We start from the raw sequence: 17,851 nt of genomic DNA on the forward strand, positions 1-17,851 counted from the left end.
AACAGTAAGACAAATAATACAGAGGTGATTGTGTCAAAAACACCAGGGGGTAGGTAACTGTCTTGGTTACAGGTATGGTATGCAGAAACAACAGAATGTTAAATGCTAAACATTCAGAGAAGTGAGTCTCTCTCAATATTCATTATCAGATAGGAGTGAGATGGGTTCAAGGCAGGGGGTGATGCTGCTCTGAGCCCCTTCTTGTTTACGGTGGTGGTGGACAGGTTGACAGATGAGGCCAGGCAGGAGTCTCCGAGGACTCTCATGTTCACAGACACTGTGATCTGTAGTGAGAGTAGGCAGCAGGTGGAGGTGAGCCTGGAGAAGTGGAGGCATGGATGAGTTTAAATACCTGGGGTCAACCATCCAAAGCAACAAACGGCGCACAACAGAGGTGAAGAAGAGAGTGCAGTCAGGGTGGAGTGGGTGGAGGCGAGTATCAGGGGTGATTTGTGACAGAAAGGGAAGGTTTACAAGCTACTAGTGAGAACGTGTTGACCTGTGATGATGGAGACGGCAGCACAGAAGGTGGTGGAGTTAAAGATAGTGTTGAGGTTGAACAGTTGAACCTGAGCTGGTTTGGACCTGTGCAGAGGAGGAACCGTGGATACACAAAAGATGCTGAATCACCACCCTACAGAGGGTGGTGAAGGCAGCAGAGCACATCACTGGCACGAGGCTTCCTGCCATTCAGGACATTTATCTCCAGCGATGCCTCCGTAAAGCACACAGCATCATCAAGGACCACAGCCACCCAGCACATCAGCTGTTCTCCTTGTTACCATCTGGCGTTACAGGAGTGTGTCTGCTCGGACTACAAGACTTAAAAACAGTTTTTACCACCAAGCCGTACGACACCTCAACCACAACACTTAAACACACACAACACAGCACTCAGAAGCTACCCTGCAGCTTCACAAGTACTCTGTTTAAATCTGCACTGGTCACTTCACTTTATTGTTATTGATATTTATATTGAAAGTGCAATACTGTAATTTTCTGCTGCTCATTCCTGTGCAATATCCCATCTGCCCTCCCGTCATATTTCTTTTCAAGATTTTCTTATTTAATCACTAGTGTACATATATTTATATTTATAGATACATATATATTTAGTCATCTTTTCTCTTTTACCACGTCTCTCTAATATTTTGCTCCTTACTATTTTTCTATTTTTTTAATTTTTTTTTATTATATTTTATTATATTTTCTCCTACTGTATCATGCTGCTGAGTGACTGCTGCTCGTCAAACACATTTCATTGCAAAGTTGACCCTGTGCTAACTTGCATATAACAAAAAAAACTGAAAACTGAATGTGAAGCTAGCTCCATCCATTCCCTGTGAAGGTGGAAATGCAGATGCAGGTGGTTGGTGTGGCAGAAGAGGAGAGGAGTCCTAAAGGGAGCAGCTGAATAATTTCAAATGAATCAAAGCAGAGTTTTTTCAGGGCACAAGTATTCTGTTAAAACACAAAAACATGTCGCACACGTTGCGTGTTCGCAGACCGACTCGTCCAGCAGGGGCGCTGCTCAGCCAGACATGTTTTTCCCATCAGGCTGTGCGGTAGCTTCTATAAAAGCGCCTCTCGCCCGCTTCTCTGCCTCATTCCTCGGACGACTTGCAGGTGAGTTAGTAGGAGTTTTTCAGCTTTAGTGTTTGTCTCGTGGTTTTTGACTTCACTGTACGCCAGCAGTAATAACTGTTAACCTATCATGTAGGTAACGTTATACTCTGTGGCATTTTTAAGTGGAAGCTCTTTAGAGCTAATAAGCGTTAGCCTAGCAGGCCTCATCCACGTGCAACAGATCGCGTGTTGGCCTGCGGATCGTTAGATGCTGTTTTAAAAGCAGCCTCGGTGCAGTTTAGTCCCGCTTACATATGATGACATAATGTTGCTAGGGACATCTGAGTCGATGTGAAGTAAAGGCAACATTCCTGACAAGACGGGGCAAAGGCTGTGCGAAACTGGGCCGGTTAGCTTAGCTGCACGGCTCCTGCTGCTGGTCATGCAGCGTGTTTAGTGGGTGTATAAAACTTTGAGGATTTTAATTATAAATATGTTTAACCTCCCTGTCGTGTTTGGGTTAAATCTGACAGATTAACAACTTAAAACACCCAAAAATACAGACGGATCTTCAAAGATGAAGGATCACGATGCTTATCCTGACTTCTCGAAATCAGCAGATGCTCGATGGTAAGGAGTTCTTCTTTAAACCCTGAATTTTTATTTATTTTTTGTTTCCCTAAATGGACGTCGGTGATGATTTAAAGTATAAGAGTAGTGGACAGAAGTGATTTCTGAGCATTTTCTACACTGAGACTTCCATATATAGTTTTTCTTTTGAGTTTCTTGCTTTCATTGCAATAGTCCTAACAAGACTGTTTCTACAGGTGCCGTGAAAGCCCAGAGATGTGACTTGTCTGTAGGGGACTGAGGAGGTGAGGATGAGTGTTTGCAGAGGAAACTTGTGCTTCTCTAAGGTGTTCGCTGTGGAGAGACTACACCTTCTCTTAAATCAAACTATAATGATAAAATTCCTATGGCTGAAATTGAAGATGATATCTTTTTAATTGCTTGGGTGCATATTGACACAAATATTTCAAACCTAAGTATTAATAACCCTAGTGTGCCTTTGCATAGATAAACTAATATTTGCATGTAAAACTAATCTGGATATTACTGTTTTCATTTGACTGACAAAGTGTGATTTGTACACAATGTACAACAAATGAACAGGAAATCTATTTTAAATGAAAATGTTCAATATTGGGCCAAAACACTGACTTGTAACGCTGTTCCTGGAGTCCCGATCTACACGTGTAGTTTTCTCTCTGCTAACACCTCAGGGAAGCATCGGTCTTTGCCATAAATTTGTGCTCCTGTGATGACACTTATTTGCTACTCTTGAGAAGATGTGATGATACTCCAACCACCAAGTTGTATTATCTGAGGCACTACTTACTCCCAACCTGTGAGCTTAAAAGTTGATATCATTTTAATCACTTTATTTTTACCCACAGGTGTCCTCAGGTCCGAGTCCTATCGCTAACAGGTAATGCATGTAAATTCTTGATCATGTGTTACCATAAGAGACTGTTAATGATGACTTTTGTTTTTAAAACAATGGGAATCTCTCTGAAAAAGAGTGAAAGAGGACTTTTTTCTGATGCAGTTAAAACTATATTACATACATGCATGTTAAAATTTGGACTATTCAACGATGCGTCTCTCGTGCTTTGCAGACGGTCCTGATGTTGGATCCAGACGTGCATTCTTGGATCGGTTGCAGGTAGGTTTTTTCTTTGAGGAGCTGGCCTGTAAAGATAAAACTGGTTCGATGCAATGATGAGTGCATAGTTCAGCAGATTAAACTATGAAGAATCACTATCGTCTTTCGCTCCTAGCTGATGTGTCGGCCTCTGCAACCTTTGAGGGTCACTGGATTTGAGTTCTTTCTAAACTTGTATCTAATTTTTTTTCAGGAGTCCCACAAAAGGCAAAGTGGAGGTGAGTTGAAATCCTGCTCTACATTTCTTTTAATGCAGCTCGATGCAGTGATGAGTGCATAGTTCAACAGATTAAACTATGAAGAATAACTATCGTCTTTCGCTCCTAGCTGAGCATCAACTTATGTAGTCCCACAAACACTGACGTGTTTAAAGCAAAGTGATAATTAAGTTCTTTCTCTTCAGATGTGAACTCCTTGCTGTCTGATTCGTTGCTGCTCTGCTGGTAAGCATTAAATCTTAAACACTGCAGTGGGGATGTCACAGTACCACAAACCTGATGCTCTGCACCAATAGAACTACACAGTGGCAGATAATTTATCTCAAATAACACTTTTAACAAGGCACAGACTAAATTGCATAGTGTGGTAATTACAGTTATAGACCTGTTATACAAAAGGATAAGCATGACTAGAATTACCACAGCAAACCATTTAACCTATGAAATAACAGCAGTCTCAATGGTGACATCATCAGGATGATGCCTTGAATTAAAACATGCTCAGCTTTAAGTCTTTGAAGTTTAAGCGCTCTGTTAACTTGTGGTGTTTGGACTGTATGAAACTGCATCGTTCTTTGATCGCTTACTCCACCTAAAAAGTGTAAAGTACCGTCATTCATAGCGAAATAAGAACTCTGCCTTATGAGTTTAAGCAGAGCTATTATGGCTGCTGCATAAATGGTCCTTTTCCACAGGTAGTGTTTCCTGTGCTGTTGGATTTCCTCTAATATATAAGAATGTATCTAGAAATATGGCAGCTTAGTACATGGTACCAAAGAAAAGAAAGTGATCTCAGATTTTTGGTAGCAAATGTTAGCGTTGGGTATCATTTCTGGTGACATCCCTGCACAGCAGCTAACAGCTTTCAGATGTGATGAGTTTGAATCAGGTCGCTGATCCAGTTGAGGATAATTTGTAACACTCTGATCTGGATTTTTAATGTTGGAGAAAATAAGTGAGCATGGTTCTGTAAATTAACCTGAAACTTAATTTGTTTTTACAGAACGAGCGGGCTCGCAACTCATCACCATTCAGAAGATGATTAAACACTCATGGTGAGGATGAAATTGTGTCATTTTTAGCTCCTCAGACCCAGAATGGGCCCCGTGCTGTTGAGGTTTATAGAGCTGGGTCTGAAGGAGCCACTTCTGTATTTTCTGGGATCACTTTCTTGCAGTAGAGATCATTTGATCCTTGTAGTCTGGCCTGTGTGATGACAAAGTACAGACTGACTTTAAACCATGGAGTCTGTTTATTAGCTCTAGCTGACCAGGCCAGCGTAGACTCCTTCATCTTTACAGTTGATGTGCATGTTTGACTGATGCTCTCATATCTTCAGGTTATTCTGTGTGAGGAATGGAGACCCAGTGTGGACCAAACCAGAGTGACTGAGGTGAGAAAACTGACTTAAAAGTGCACGATGGTCATAAGGGGTTCAGTGATGTTACAACAAATGTCTGACCTGAACACTCGTGTGGACAGTCTGTCACTGAGCAACCCAGTGAACAAAGTATGAATCAGCCAATCGCTGACTTGTAATAAGGTTTTTCATTCTTCTTTTTCAGAAGGAGAAAAGAACAAGTTCTTTACCTGGTGAGTGTCTTTGTCCAGTCCTGAATCACGATTATTTCAAGGTGGCCACAGGACTAGTGATGATCTGATTTTGCCAGATGACTTAAGCTGATTATAACCCTTACCGTTCCACTTTTTTCTGAGGTCATGTGGTCATTAATAGCTAGTTAGCTCTTCTGTTAGTAGTCTGTACTTGTATTTTAATGATTTCTTCTCCACACAGGTGACGCCTCATGCACTGAAGCACAATCAAGCACAAGTCTGTCACTTCATAATAAATCTAAATGATGCAGTCTGGTGCTGTTTCCTCAAAAGCTGGAACGTGATGTTGACAGATTTTCACCTGCAGGAATCAGTGTTCAGACCCTGCTCATGCTATTACGTCTGGATTGTGAACTGATCCTGTTGACTTCAATTTGTAACAATAAAATATTTGTTATTGACTCATTTGTGTGCATTGTTTTGTTTTTGTTTTTTTCTCCTCCCTTTCTCAATGGGCGATGGGTATGAGCGCCAAATGAACTGGTCTTATATTACTAAACCAGTTGTGCAAATAGTCTCGTAGTACAATTTAATGACACAACTATGAAAAGTAAATAAGATTGAGAGCAAGTTGTACGACTTCTCGCCGGAAGTGACGTTGTGTAATCGAAAGGAGTTCGATTCGGTCACTTGCTGACCTCCCAAGGGCGGGAATATCTAGCTAGCGTTGCTGACCGTGGACACGCAAACCTCTTACCTCGGTAGCGTGACATTTGCCGTATGGCGTTGCAGTACAGGCTTCGCTCCACTCAAATTGGACGTGAGCAGTAGGGAATGGGGTAGTAACCGCCCCTCCGCCTTGCAGCGAACCACACAACAAGCGCCCCCTCTTTGGCTTCAGTTCAGGGAGAGGTTGTCGGGGGCGGGGAGGGGTATCCCAGTCACAGCAGGCCGCCGGTGGACCACCGCGTTCAGATAAATGGGAGAGCAGAAACGGGACTTCGTGTTCAGTGTCGTTTGGACCGCTTCACGTCAGCCTGTTCGCGATGTCTGCGCGGTGCTTCCTCCTGCTGCTCTGGGCTGTCTCGGCACAGGCCGACTTCTTCCATTTCGATAGCATTAGCAACGTCTCTACTTACTATTTCAATTATATTTATTGCAATATCTGGGAGGGGGAGTGTCAGCCCAATCAGGATGATGCCACACAGCAAGGTAAGAGATGGTAAAAGAAATTCAAACCATTTTAGTATAACGCTATAAAGCGCTCATTTCGCAAGCTACATCGTGCCTCGTGCGCATTTTGCAATATTTTTATTTTTACGATTCGTTATTACGCTGTTATAAACACGGACTTCTCTCGCCCTGCTCTTGTGATGCGAGCAGTTCCTACCAGGGATATCTGGGCAGGGTTTCCCCAGGACTACATGAGCCTGCTGCATCAGTGGTACTGTAGCCTGGGTCAGTGCTGTGAGTCCGGAGACTGCAGGATAACCAACAACATCACAGGTATCACACTGCTGCTCTGTGGCTGCCCGCTTTGCCCCAAGCGCCTGTTGGTCATTTCCCCTCATTATTTTTTATAATCGTCTGTTTGTGAATTCACCCAACACTGCACACAGTTACTCATCATCTGATAAAGGCTTTAGCTTCAGCGCCTGATGCAGCCCTTTAACAACTTTACGTTTTATTGGCTATATCACATATTTTAAAAGTAGACATTTTAACACAGAGCACTTTTTTCATATTTGCCGGTTCCTTTAAAAAAAAAAAAAAAAAAACAATCTATGGTCTCATGTGCAGGTCTTGCAAGAGACCTTCAGACGAAGCTCCACGGGCAACATCTGGCTCAGTCTGTGGTTCTGAAAGCCATCCAGGGTTTCATCAACAACCCCGAGTCCAACAAGCCCCTCACGCTCTCCTTCCACGGCTGGTCCGGCACAGGCAAGAACTTCGTGGCCCGGATCATTGCTGATAACTTGTACCGGGACGGGGTGAAGAGCGAGTGTGTCCGTTTGTTCATCGCCCCGTTCCACTTCCCGCACGCCAGGCTGGTGGACACGTACAAGGTGAGCCGACTTGGCACAGCGATGGCCGTCCTGTGCCAGGAACATGTACCTGTATTCTCTGGACGCTGCTTTGCTTACATAGATATTTATTCTGTGTTGTAATTCATCATGAGTGATAGCAGTCATGGTTTGGACAGATGCTTTAAGTCAACACTGATGCTGCGACACAAATACTCAGAGAAATGGATGTTTGGAACCTGGCGTTTGTCCAACCGGGTCAGAGGTGCCGGCTCAGTCTCATTTGTGCACATTTTTTCACAATCACTGCAGCTGATTTCAAAATTGTGTTTACATAGTATTAATACATGGTGCATAGTACAGAGCTATCCAAATATAAATCGGTATATGCAGTTCACGGGATAACCTTTCCCCTCATGCCCTCAAAGTCTGCAGAGTGTGCAAATGTGGACTTTAACGTGTCTACGTGTTGTCGTACAGCCTCCCACTGAACCTCTGTGGCATATAACAGGGCTAATTCTTTTAAAGAACTTTTACCAACAATGGCACATTTATATTTTCGTTTGTTTATATTATATATTCATTTATATATTTGTTTAAAAAGATTAAAACATTCTTGATAAATGTCGGCTGTTGGTTTAAGTCAGACTCCACAATAAAGACTTTTACAGCTGATCAAACACACAAACCCACACATGTGCAATAAGACTGCTATATGTGCAATTCTTCTTCTGACGAAGTTGTATTCTTGTATTTGTATTTCTATTTTATTCTATTGTATTTTATTGCATTCCAGTGTTTTCTAATTTCTGCTACATAACTTTGCACTTTTGCTGTAACAAAACAAATTTCCCACCTGTGGGACTAATAAAGCTTATCTTATCTCATCTCATCTCATCTCATCTTAGTAATATTTTATGCACAGTTTAATATCTTTATATATAAAGCTTGAAAGGAAATAATAATCAGCTTCTGTCAGATCTGAAATGTTATAAAATGTTAATAATGTTTGACTTTTGTTTTGTTGTTTGTTTGTTTTTTGCCTGAAATCCAGGGTCAGCTGAGAGAAGCAATCCGAGACATGGTGCTGCGCTGCCCTCAGACTCTGTTCATCTTCGATGAGGCTGAAAAGCTTCATCCGGGCCTCATCGACGCAATCAAGCCCTTCATGGATCACTATGACAACGTAGATGGGGTCAGCTACCGCAGGGCCATCTTCCTCTTCCTCAGGTTAGTCGACTGTTTCAGGCGCAGTTTGATGAAGCTGTAAAGCTCTCTGCCGATCAGAATGCGTTGCACTTCCTGTCCAGATAGCCTGGCAGCTCATCAGCGGTGAAGGATGGAGCTCCTTCTGTCTCCATCAGCCTTCTGTATGGATTTTTCATGTTTTCAATTCCTCAAGTCAGATTTGTCCTGACTAACAGTCTGTTCAGTCAAAAATAGAAAAAGCCGTTTTTCACTCAACAGTTATGGTTCAGAGATGTGAGTGAATTACTGACCATCTTTGAACTGTGATCATTTATCTAAGAGCAACTTGTATTAAAGAAACTTTGTGACAAACTGCAGAAAGAATCGAGTCTCCCTGAGAAGCTCAGCAGCTGTAGACATTAGGGGTGCACCAATACACAAAATTCACGGTTCGATATTTTTTCGATACAAAAAAATGTTCATGCTTTTTTAATTTGTCATTTATTAAAATTATAAATATATATTTTAACTCAAAAGTACAGTTTTTAAATTTAATGTTGCTGAAACAACAAAGTAATAAAAAAATAAATCTATCTGATGGAGAAATCACTCATCTTTGGAAAAGAGAGTTTGTTACAGAGAAATGGCTCTTTCCAAAATAAAAGCTCTACTATACGCTTCTTCTGGGCTATATTCTCAGCAGCATATTAAACATATCAGGTCCCCATAAGGAGAATCATGTGCTAACGGCTGTCTAAATGACTCGGGTAAAGTTTGTAGCATGCGTGCTTGTTGTTTTTGTCTGCTTCCACTTGTCTTTGCACGAGGATGATGTCGGAGTAAATGTGCAGTCATATTCGTTGTATTCCCACTAGTGCTGTCAGCGTTAATCTGAAATGACGTTAAAGCCACAACACGGCAAATCTCCGTTAACGAGCTACCGCGGATCGCCCCGTGCGTGGGGCTGGACGGCCAACACGTTAACGAGCTAACTGCGCTAACGCACTAGTTCCCACCAATGTAATTGAGCATTGCGTGGCACATCCAACATACTGTTTTACTTTAGTCCATGACACGCTTACCTTCAGGGTCATACGTCACATGAAAACCAAAATAGTTCCAAACGCCAGATCTGAATGAGGGTGGGGGAGGTTCAATCTGCCATGTTGCAAGGAGCTTAACTTCTGTCTTGCTAGCTTGCGCTGTGCTCAGTCGATCTGCACTCGACAGTGCAGCCTAGGCGGAGTAGTCGAACGCAGATCCACTGAGCGCTCAACACAGACAGCATCGTCAGAAGAAAAGTTGATAAAATAAATAAAAAATGTTGTATTGTTCGATACATATGCGTACTGAACCGAAAGTACTGCATGAACGGTTCAATATCGATACGAGTATTGTTGCACCCCTAGTAGACATATAATGTGTTTTTGCTGTTGTCACTGCAGTAACATTGGTGGTGCAACAATCAACGACGTAGCGCTGGACTTCTGGCACTCTGGCCAGAATCGAGAGGACATCGGTATGGAAGACCTCGAGCATCGGCTGCGAGCTGAGACTATGGAGTCTCAAGGTGAGCGGTAAAGTTTTTGTAAAGGTTGCCTGGTGGGTTTTCTTAAGCTTTGAGCCTTTTTTTAAGCCATTAAGTTACTCAGGTGTTCTGGTTGCTCAGTGGCTTGAAATTATTTGCTGAAAGCCGCTAAAGTGACATAAAAACAGCTTAGAGCAGCACAGTGTTACCCATGGGTTAGTGAGGCCCTGTTGTGAAGCCTCATCTTTGAATCTGGTACTCATGAGTGAGGGGTGGATTTTGTACACTTACTGGTTAACAACTTCATTACTCACGTGGTTAATCATGGTAAAACACACCATGTTTTATCCTTGTTTGTGGTTACAAAATTAGCAGGAAAGTGATCACCGAGGTCACAGACCACCTCAGGAATCGCCCCCCTGCTGACCAAAGAATCAGTACACTGGCCATGCCATCTTTTATATACAGCGTATGATAAAAAAGAACCAAAACACATTGTTAAAACTTTAAATATGTTTCTATTTCCTGTTTTGTTTTAATATCCCAGGTGGCTTTGCTCAGAGTGAGCTGATGTCTGGTCACCTGATTGACTTCTTTGTGCCCTTTCTGCCCCTGGAGTACCGTCACATTAAGCTCTGTGCACGGGACGCCTACGCAGCACGAGGTCTGGAAACAGATGAAGCCACGTTGGATGAGGTGGCCAAGGCAATGCTGTATGTTCCCAAAGAGGAGAGACTGTTCTCAGCCCAAGGATGCAAGTCCATACCTCAGAGGATCAACTTCTTTCTTCCCTAGAGCGAGGAGGAAACAGAGAGACGGACCTGGAGGTGTAAGATTGCTTTACCGGCCCATCTGCATACAGAGCCACAGAGATGTGTCGTCTTTGCTCTGCACTGCACACTTCCCCCTCCCCCCACAGATGCAACATGTGTCTGTCCAGGTCCCGTCACTGAAGGCCAGACATCAGGGCAGATCCAGGATTAGAGGGCAGAGCAGCGTGACCCAGCCCGCAGAGATGGGCGGCGTCACAGGAAGCGTGGCTGCTCTTCTTCACCTGCCCGGTTTGAATCCTGTCAAGACGAAGGGGTGAAGAAGATGGTGTCTGTGCAGAGTGTGGCGCAGAGGGAGACATTTATTTTCCTTTTCACTATTTATATCTAATCCCCTCGGCCAAAGTCTGACTCGCACTGTTGTTTGTGTTCATATGAGTTTGTAATTCATGTGTTACTAGTGGCATGTCAAACATTGTGCTTATATCAGCACAGATTATTTATTTATATCATTTGTGCCATATTTGAACATTTTACTGCACCAGATTAGTTTTGTGGAGTACTCTAAATGTGCACTTATTTTATTTTGTTAGATTTTTTTATTCCTTTTAAAATGAACGTACGAGGACCAGTGGTGATGGGAATGTTACTTGAAGCTCTTACTGTGTGCTTTAGAGACACAGTCCTTGTGTCTCTAAAGCATCGGACCTGTGGAAACTCACCCTTTTACATACTTGTGTTTTCTAAAAACATTTGATAGGTTTTACTGTACTGTTACTTAATATACAGTTGTTACTCAGTGGTGTGCTTTACTCTTTTGTTGGTATAATTCATCGATCATCAACACAGTCTGCTTCAAAGCTGAGGGTCACATCACAATAAGAACACAGAGAGAACCTGTCAGACACGGTTTAAAGAAATAAAAACCTGGTAAACAACAATCATCATCGATTTCAGTGATTTGACTCCACATTAATGTTCGAATTTGAATGTGGCAGGCAGGGCAGCGCCTGGGACCCAGTCGAGAAAACTACCTTAGAGGGCCCTCCTCTATGTTACACTGGGTACTTATATTGACAGGATTACAGTAAAGTGGACTAGAGTAAAGCCTGTATTTTTATGCTTTATACATTTTTATTACATTTTCAGTTGTGCAAATATTGACCCAGTAATTTTACACTCTACAATGTTTTGATAGATGCTGGGAACCAAATTACTTGTTCTTGCTCCCTATGAACCTGTTGACTTTGCTGAATGCAAGGCCCGAGAGATGAAGTTTGTTTAAAGGTTTGAAACAATGGTACCAGTCATATGTTCAAAATAAGCACTCGTCAGTATGTGAGTGTGTGATATATGTAGAAAACTAGTAGAAAACAAATTGTTGAATGAGAAATTCTATAAATCAGTGTGCTTGTTATAAGCTTGCCCATCGAGTAAGCCTGTGAGGACCTGTGGCTTTTTGTAGCTTGCACATATTACAGGTGTCTTTATGTTACATTAGCAAGGCTGAATCTATTTTGGGCTTGTGTGTGTGTTTGTAGGCTTTAGGTAAATTTGTCCGCCGAGCCAACCCCCGACTGCAGTTGTTATCCATGGTGCTGGTTACAAGCTGGACTGATGCCATTGATATGTCTTATTATTGCTATATGCTATGCTGTGTTTGTTCTGATACAATGTGGAGGTAAGAATCCCCCCCCAAAAAAGATCTGCCCTGGGACCTATTACAGAGTTGTTACGCCTGTGATGTATATTTCTATGGATTCTCCTGTGTTTAGTTTAGTTTACATAAGGCAAGAAAATCACGCCTGAGATTATATAGATCTGCTGCACGAGATCAGCCGTGAAAACATTTGCTGAGAATGTGAAAAATTATTTATTTTTATAGAACATTATTTTTTTCCTACCGATTTGAATTATTTCATTAATTTTTTTATTTGCTGTAAGTATGTATATGTAGTTCACGTTGTTTCGCTTTAATTATACTCGTGTTGTTACTGATATTGCATTTTCCCCTTGCATGTGATTCACCCACGGCGCATCATCCTTCCTTTGGGCGTGTATCAGGCAAACGCGTGGTCTGCTCCCATTGGCTGCAGAAAGTATTCGTCCGGATTCTCTGTCCTCTGATTGGCTTTAAGCGGTAGCGCTTCCTTATTGAGGTTAGCAACCGTCGTCCAATCAGATTCAGACATCTGTTCCGAGGCGAGAGGAGAGAAGCGGCAGCGTCTCGGTGGCTCTCACTGTAACATCACTGTATGGGGATACCGCACTGACAGACAACGCCGCTTCACCTTATTTAGAGAAAATCTTTCTACGCGGGCATTTTTATTTGTAATTGGTTAGTTTTCGACCGGCTGCTTCAGCTCGTCGCCATGACAGCGCTGTGCCTGCTTTTGATGGCCGTGTCGGCTGCATCTGCGCTGGCCGAGTCCACAGTTTATTTCCGCGAGCAATTTGAAGACGGCGGTGAGCGCTTTCACACAACATTACACAGATAGGATTGAAGTGCTTGCTTTTCTTTGTTGCTGCTGTACATCATTGAGATGCTGTGATGCTGACTGAGATGAATGATGGCTATTTTTCATGTCCGCATATCGGCGCGGATTGTTACGGTTATTTCTCACGATTTTACCGCAATTTGTGGATTACATCGTCAGCTGATTAGTCTAGAAGACCAACCGATCACTCATCCATTCATTGATTTATTCATATTCCCTGCTTTATGTTTCCCATCCCTCAAAGCTATTATCACACCCCGTCTGCCTCCCCCCTCCCCCCACTGCTGCACATCTCTCCCCTGGTCATTCACTGCTACCCTCCTTCTCCCAGCTGTCCTGTTCTTTCATCTGTGAAGGCGGTCACAAAATCCCGCAGTATGCCCCCCACCCACACACACGCACACACACACACTCTATCGAAGGCTGGATTAACAGAGAGTTTTGTGAGTCTTGTCTTGGTGATTGCTGGGCAGCTGACTCTGAACCTGTTTGTGCAGATGCCTGGATGGGTCGCTGGGTGGAATCCAAGCACAAGTCCGATTATGGGAAGTTTGTCCTGACTGCCGGGAAATTCTACGGTGATGAAGAGAAAGACAAAGGTAAGCAGGAAGGCGCTGATATGTGTTGCGTAATTACACTGTACTACCCTGTCAGACACCTGCTGTCAGAGGCGCGTGTTTGCTTCCTCGTGGAGCTCTGCCAGTATCAACACGGCTGTCTTCCTCTCTGTTCTTCGACTTGAGAACAGAGCAAAAGCATCGAATTAACCCGTACTGTTACTCGCTGGTTTAGCTTGATCTTCCCTGCAGTAACACCATTGTTTCTGCAGGTCTGCAGACGAGCCAGGATGCCCGTTTTTATGCACTGTCAGCCCGTTTCGATGACTTCAGCAACAAGGGCCAGCCTTTAGTCATACAGTTCTCCGTGAAACACGAGCAGAGCATCGACTGTGGCGGAGGCTACATTAAACTGTTTCCCTCCGAGCTCAACCAGGAGGACATGCATGGAGACTCTGTCTACAACATCATGTTTGGTAAGTGGACCAAAGGATGGTGTGTTAAATGTTATTGCTTTTGTCGGGCAGTGTTTGTTATACGCAGACATTCACTGTCACTTTGTATTTGTGGGCTCGTTCAGGTCCTGATATTTGCGGCCCTGGCACAAAGAAAGTTCACGTGATCTTCAACTACAAAGGCAAGAACCACCTGATCAACAAGGACATCCGGTGCAAGGTGACGCATGGGGAAACTAGTTCTAATAAAAAGCACCACAATATAAGGACACATGAGCTTAAACAATTAAAAATAAACTACATGGTGATATGCTGTTAGTTGCATGTATTGACGGCACCTTTTTCAAACCTTTTTTTTCTGCCCTGCAGGATGATGAGTACACCCACTTGTACACACTGGTCGTCAACCCTGACAACACTTATGAGGTTAAGATAGACAATAAGAAGGTGGAATCTGGCAATCTGGAGGATGACTGGGACTTCCTGCCCCCCAAAAAAATCAAGGACCCCGAGGCCAAAAAGCCAGAGGACTGGGATGACAGGGAGAAGATTCCTGACCCTGACGATAAGAAACCTGAGGTCAGTGTGACCTGGCATTCTTTCAGGGCATCACTTTAATGATTGTACTTGTCTCACGTGTGCAACACTGTTTTAATTTTTAAAACGTTTCGATAGGTTGATCATGTTTCAAATGTTTTGTTTTTGTTTTCATTGCAGGACTGGGACAAACCAGAGAACATCCCAGATCCTGATGCCAAGAAGCCCGATGACTGGGATGATGAGATGGATGGCGAGTGGGAGCCACCGATGGTCACGAACCCTGAATACAAGGTGCATATCCAGTGATTCTAACTCTTCATGCAGTCAGGATTTATTCTGTGCTATTTTTCTGAGCTTTGCACATCAGCGAGCTCTCCAAAAATATTTACTCTGTTTCCACTGTCAGCCGCTTTGTGTTTTAACCCCAGTTTCTCTGCGTGTGTTTGCTGTCCGCAGGGTGAGTGGAAGCCCAGAGAGATTGACAACCCTGCCTACAAGGGCAAGTGGATCCACCCTGAGATTGACAACCCCGAGTACACGGCCGATTCTGAGATCTATAAATACGGCAGCGTCGGGGTGATTGGGCTCGACTTGTGGCAGGTAAGCTGGATGTGTATTTACATCTTAATGCATAATGAAATTTATTGAAATATTTTAAAACTATTTACATTGATCCAGCAATTTGGTTACTTGCTCTGTATTGTGTGAGCTGCTGGAAAAACTATGCATGTTTTCCAACGGAGAAATGCTTGAAAGTCTTTGAGTTTGTGGATTGTGCTTGTTTTCTTTAAAGATTTGATAACAAAATATGCGTTGACCTTGTGTCTGGCTGCAGGTCAAGTCTGGGACTATCTTTGACAACTTTCTAATCACAAACGATCCAAACCTGGCAGAGGAAGTTGGCAACGACACATGGGGCAAAACTAAGGTATGCTCGTTGTAGCCCTGCACCCTGTAATCCTAATTCTAATTTCACGTCAGTGTCAACACGAATAAAAAGTATGAGCTTTTCATATAGTTTGATATATTTATTTGCATTGTTCGCATTTTCTCCAGGATGCTGAGAAGAAGATGAAGGAAAGCCAAGAGGAAGACGAGAGAAAGAAGCGCGAGGAGGAGAACAAGAAGAGGAGAGAAGAGGCAAAGGAGGAGGACGAGGAGGAAGAGGAGAAGGAGGAAGAGGAGGAGGACGAAGAGGAGGAGGAAGGGGAAGAGCACGAGGAAGAGGAGGAGGAAGAAGAGGAGGAGGAAGGCACAGACTCTAACCTCAAGGATGAGTTATAAACTCGAGAACTGCTCAGACTGTGTCAGTGGGCCGTTGGAATAAGGCTGAGACTGAGACCCTGACGACTGACACCCCGGGGCGGGGGCTGGGTGGGAAGGGCTTTTTCCATTTCTTTGTTTACAAAGCAAGGTGATCGGTCAGAAAAGGGCAATTAAATGTTCTGTTTCTTGTTTCCATGTGCTACTACTACTATTATAATGATGATTATTAAACGAGGACTAGTGATAAGCATAATTAATGTCAAATGAATGTCGAAACCAGAAATTTTAACACAAACGTGTGAATTGTCATTTACATTTTACAAAATCTGGGTTGTTATGACGTGTGATATTGTGATGAGATGAGAAGTTTTATTTGGTATGGAGGTTTTGGTACCAGGAAAACGTTTGGTTTACCTCACGTGTTTTGTTTGCCTTTAATTTTTTATTTTTGTACATTTTTCTTTCATTCCTGTCGGGCTGGGAGGATTAGATTTGATGTTGTCATCCAGGTTATTTTGCCTTCTTCTGTTTCCACTATCTGATTCAAACGAGGATTGTTGGCACGGCAACCAGAGTGCAGCAGGACTAACACTATATTTGACAACCTGATCAAAAGTGAAAAAAGAAAACAAATCAGTCTGCAGTGGGATGGTAACATGAGGTGCTTTAAGATGAAGTCCCTTGCATAGTTTTGTACTGTATAGGTAACACTTTTTCCACTTCAGTGCACATACTATAGTCTCGTGTGTCTAAATAAGCTCTACTCAAACTTAGGATGTACGTTAAGACCACTCCAGTAGCAGAACATTTGGTCGTGTGGTACGCACACACTTTAGGTTTCCTCGCCGTTTGTGTATACGTCTCGTTTCCTGATTTTCGATTCCAAGTTTTCTGCACTGCTGTACCCCAACACACTGTCCCAACAGTCTGACAGAGGCTCCTTTTGTAAAAGACATTTTGTACTAATGGTAGTAAATGAAGTGGGGCGATTTTTGTGTTGCTGTGTAAAATAAAAACAAAGGCAGGTGATCTGTCCAATAAAACAGCCAGAAGAAAACAATGAAAAGATCCTTGTGAAATTTTGTGTCTTTTTTTGTGCGTGTGTGTCATGTTTTATTTATCTGTTCTCCCTTTTCCCCCGGGTGGGTTTTCTCCAGCTTCCTCCCAGAGTCCAAAGACTCTGAATTAATTTGTTATTGTGTAGGTGATGGCCTGGTTAGGGTAGACCTCTTAATCTTGACTCATGACAACTGGGACAGGCCACAGCAGAAGAACTCGGATGGATGAATGTTAATTTGGTTCCCTCATTTGATTTAGATATCTGTTCAAATTTGGCAATCATTTGAATTTTACTGCTCACCGGGCTCATCAAAGGTTGCACTACAGTTTAAACTCACGGTTTAAGGTCAACTACAGTTTGCAGTACCTGGGTATACTTCAGCTTCATTTACATTTGAATCTTCTCCTTTCGTCTGTATTTTATTTTCTACTCACAAAGGTTATCAAAGTTAAATAAAACTAAACTAAAAACTAAGACTAGGTAAACAACACTTGTCTTATGAGGCTTTTTTTTGAAATTTTTGCAGGAATTTCAGTCGAATAATGAAATTATTATTTAAATGTCGTAGTTCTCTGTCCTCATTGTCATTTTCCTGTACTTTGACCGACTTTATCAGCTTGGGCAGTTCTGCTTCCTGTCATTAAACTCAATAGATTGACAGATGTTAACAGTTCATTTTTTCATTTTTATTTATTTATTTATTTTTTTTTAAATTTTATTCTACTTTGAAACAAAAACGTAAAGTCAGACTTGCAAAATTTGCTGTGTTTCACTAGTGTTCGAACTTAAATAAAAATGTGTTTGTTCGTAGTGGATATTCTATTTATCTATATATTTTTAAATGCCTTATATATTTTAAAACGACCCATAGAAAAATGAATTGCCGATAGCAAAATGACGC

General features: G+C 42.5%; 2 protein-coding genes, 1 long non-coding RNA gene and 5 other non-coding genes across 8 annotated transcripts; all 8 read left to right on the plus strand.

The window, feature by feature from the left end:
- Positions 1-1,556: 1,556 nt before the first annotated feature.
- On the plus strand, positions 1,557-5,525 carry LOC102795697 (uncharacterized). The gene is made up of 10 exons (XR_015717220.1): positions 1,557-1,626; positions 2,100-2,196; positions 2,394-2,441; positions 3,024-3,055; positions 3,246-3,510; positions 3,696-3,735; positions 4,514-4,565; positions 4,850-4,903; positions 5,076-5,103; positions 5,306-5,525. It is a non-coding gene; the product is annotated as an uncharacterized LOC102795697 (long non-coding RNA).
- Positions 2,255-2,324, plus strand: LOC118455155 (small nucleolar RNA SNORD75). The gene has a single exon (XR_004844046.2). It is a non-coding gene; the product is annotated as a small nucleolar RNA SNORD75 (small nucleolar RNA).
- On the plus strand, positions 3,095-3,177 carry LOC118455153 (small nucleolar RNA SNORD79). Its single transcript, XR_004844044.1, has one exon. It is a non-coding gene; the product is annotated as a small nucleolar RNA SNORD79 (small nucleolar RNA).
- Positions 3,338-3,419, plus strand: LOC148095950 (small nucleolar RNA snR60/Z15/Z230/Z193/J17). The gene has a single exon (XR_015717335.1). It is a non-coding gene; the product is annotated as a small nucleolar RNA snR60/Z15/Z230/Z193/J17 (small nucleolar RNA).
- LOC148095951 (small nucleolar RNA snR60/Z15/Z230/Z193/J17) lies at positions 3,549-3,631 on the plus strand. The gene has a single exon (XR_015717334.1). It is a non-coding gene; the product is annotated as a small nucleolar RNA snR60/Z15/Z230/Z193/J17 (small nucleolar RNA).
- On the plus strand, positions 5,155-5,229 carry LOC118455154 (small nucleolar RNA SNORD47). Its single transcript, XR_004844045.1, has one exon. It is a non-coding gene; the product is annotated as a small nucleolar RNA SNORD47 (small nucleolar RNA).
- Positions 5,526-5,956: 431 nt separating the features above from the next.
- On the plus strand, positions 5,957-11,554 carry tor3a (torsin family 3, member A). The gene is made up of 6 exons (XM_087836678.1): positions 5,957-6,276; positions 6,448-6,570; positions 6,865-7,130; positions 8,143-8,318; positions 9,722-9,846; positions 10,352-11,554. The coding sequence occupies exons 1-6, from the start codon at positions 6,111-6,113 to the stop codon at positions 10,597-10,599; spliced, it is 1,104 nt and encodes a 367-aa protein (XP_087692804.1). The 5' UTR covers positions 5,957-6,110; the 3' UTR covers positions 10,600-11,554.
- Positions 11,555-12,753: 1,199 nt separating this feature from the next.
- Positions 12,754-16,958, plus strand: LOC102791471 (calreticulin-like). Its single transcript, XM_087836187.1, has 9 exons — positions 12,754-13,040; positions 13,570-13,671; positions 13,902-14,105; positions 14,210-14,304; positions 14,454-14,663; positions 14,802-14,915; positions 15,081-15,224; positions 15,460-15,552; positions 15,681-16,958. The coding sequence occupies exons 1-9, from the start codon at positions 12,947-12,949 to the stop codon at positions 15,906-15,908; spliced, it is 1,284 nt and encodes a 427-aa protein (XP_087692313.1). The 5' UTR covers positions 12,754-12,946; the 3' UTR covers positions 15,909-16,958.
- Positions 16,959-17,851: the final 893 nt, after the last annotated feature.

The sequence above is a fragment of the Neolamprologus brichardi genome, chromosome 23 (assembly GCF_056152115.1).
Source record: "Neolamprologus brichardi isolate AB-2024 chromosome 23, ASM5615211v1, whole genome shotgun sequence".
NCBI lineage: Eukaryota > Metazoa > Chordata > Actinopteri > Cichliformes > Cichlidae > Neolamprologus > Neolamprologus brichardi.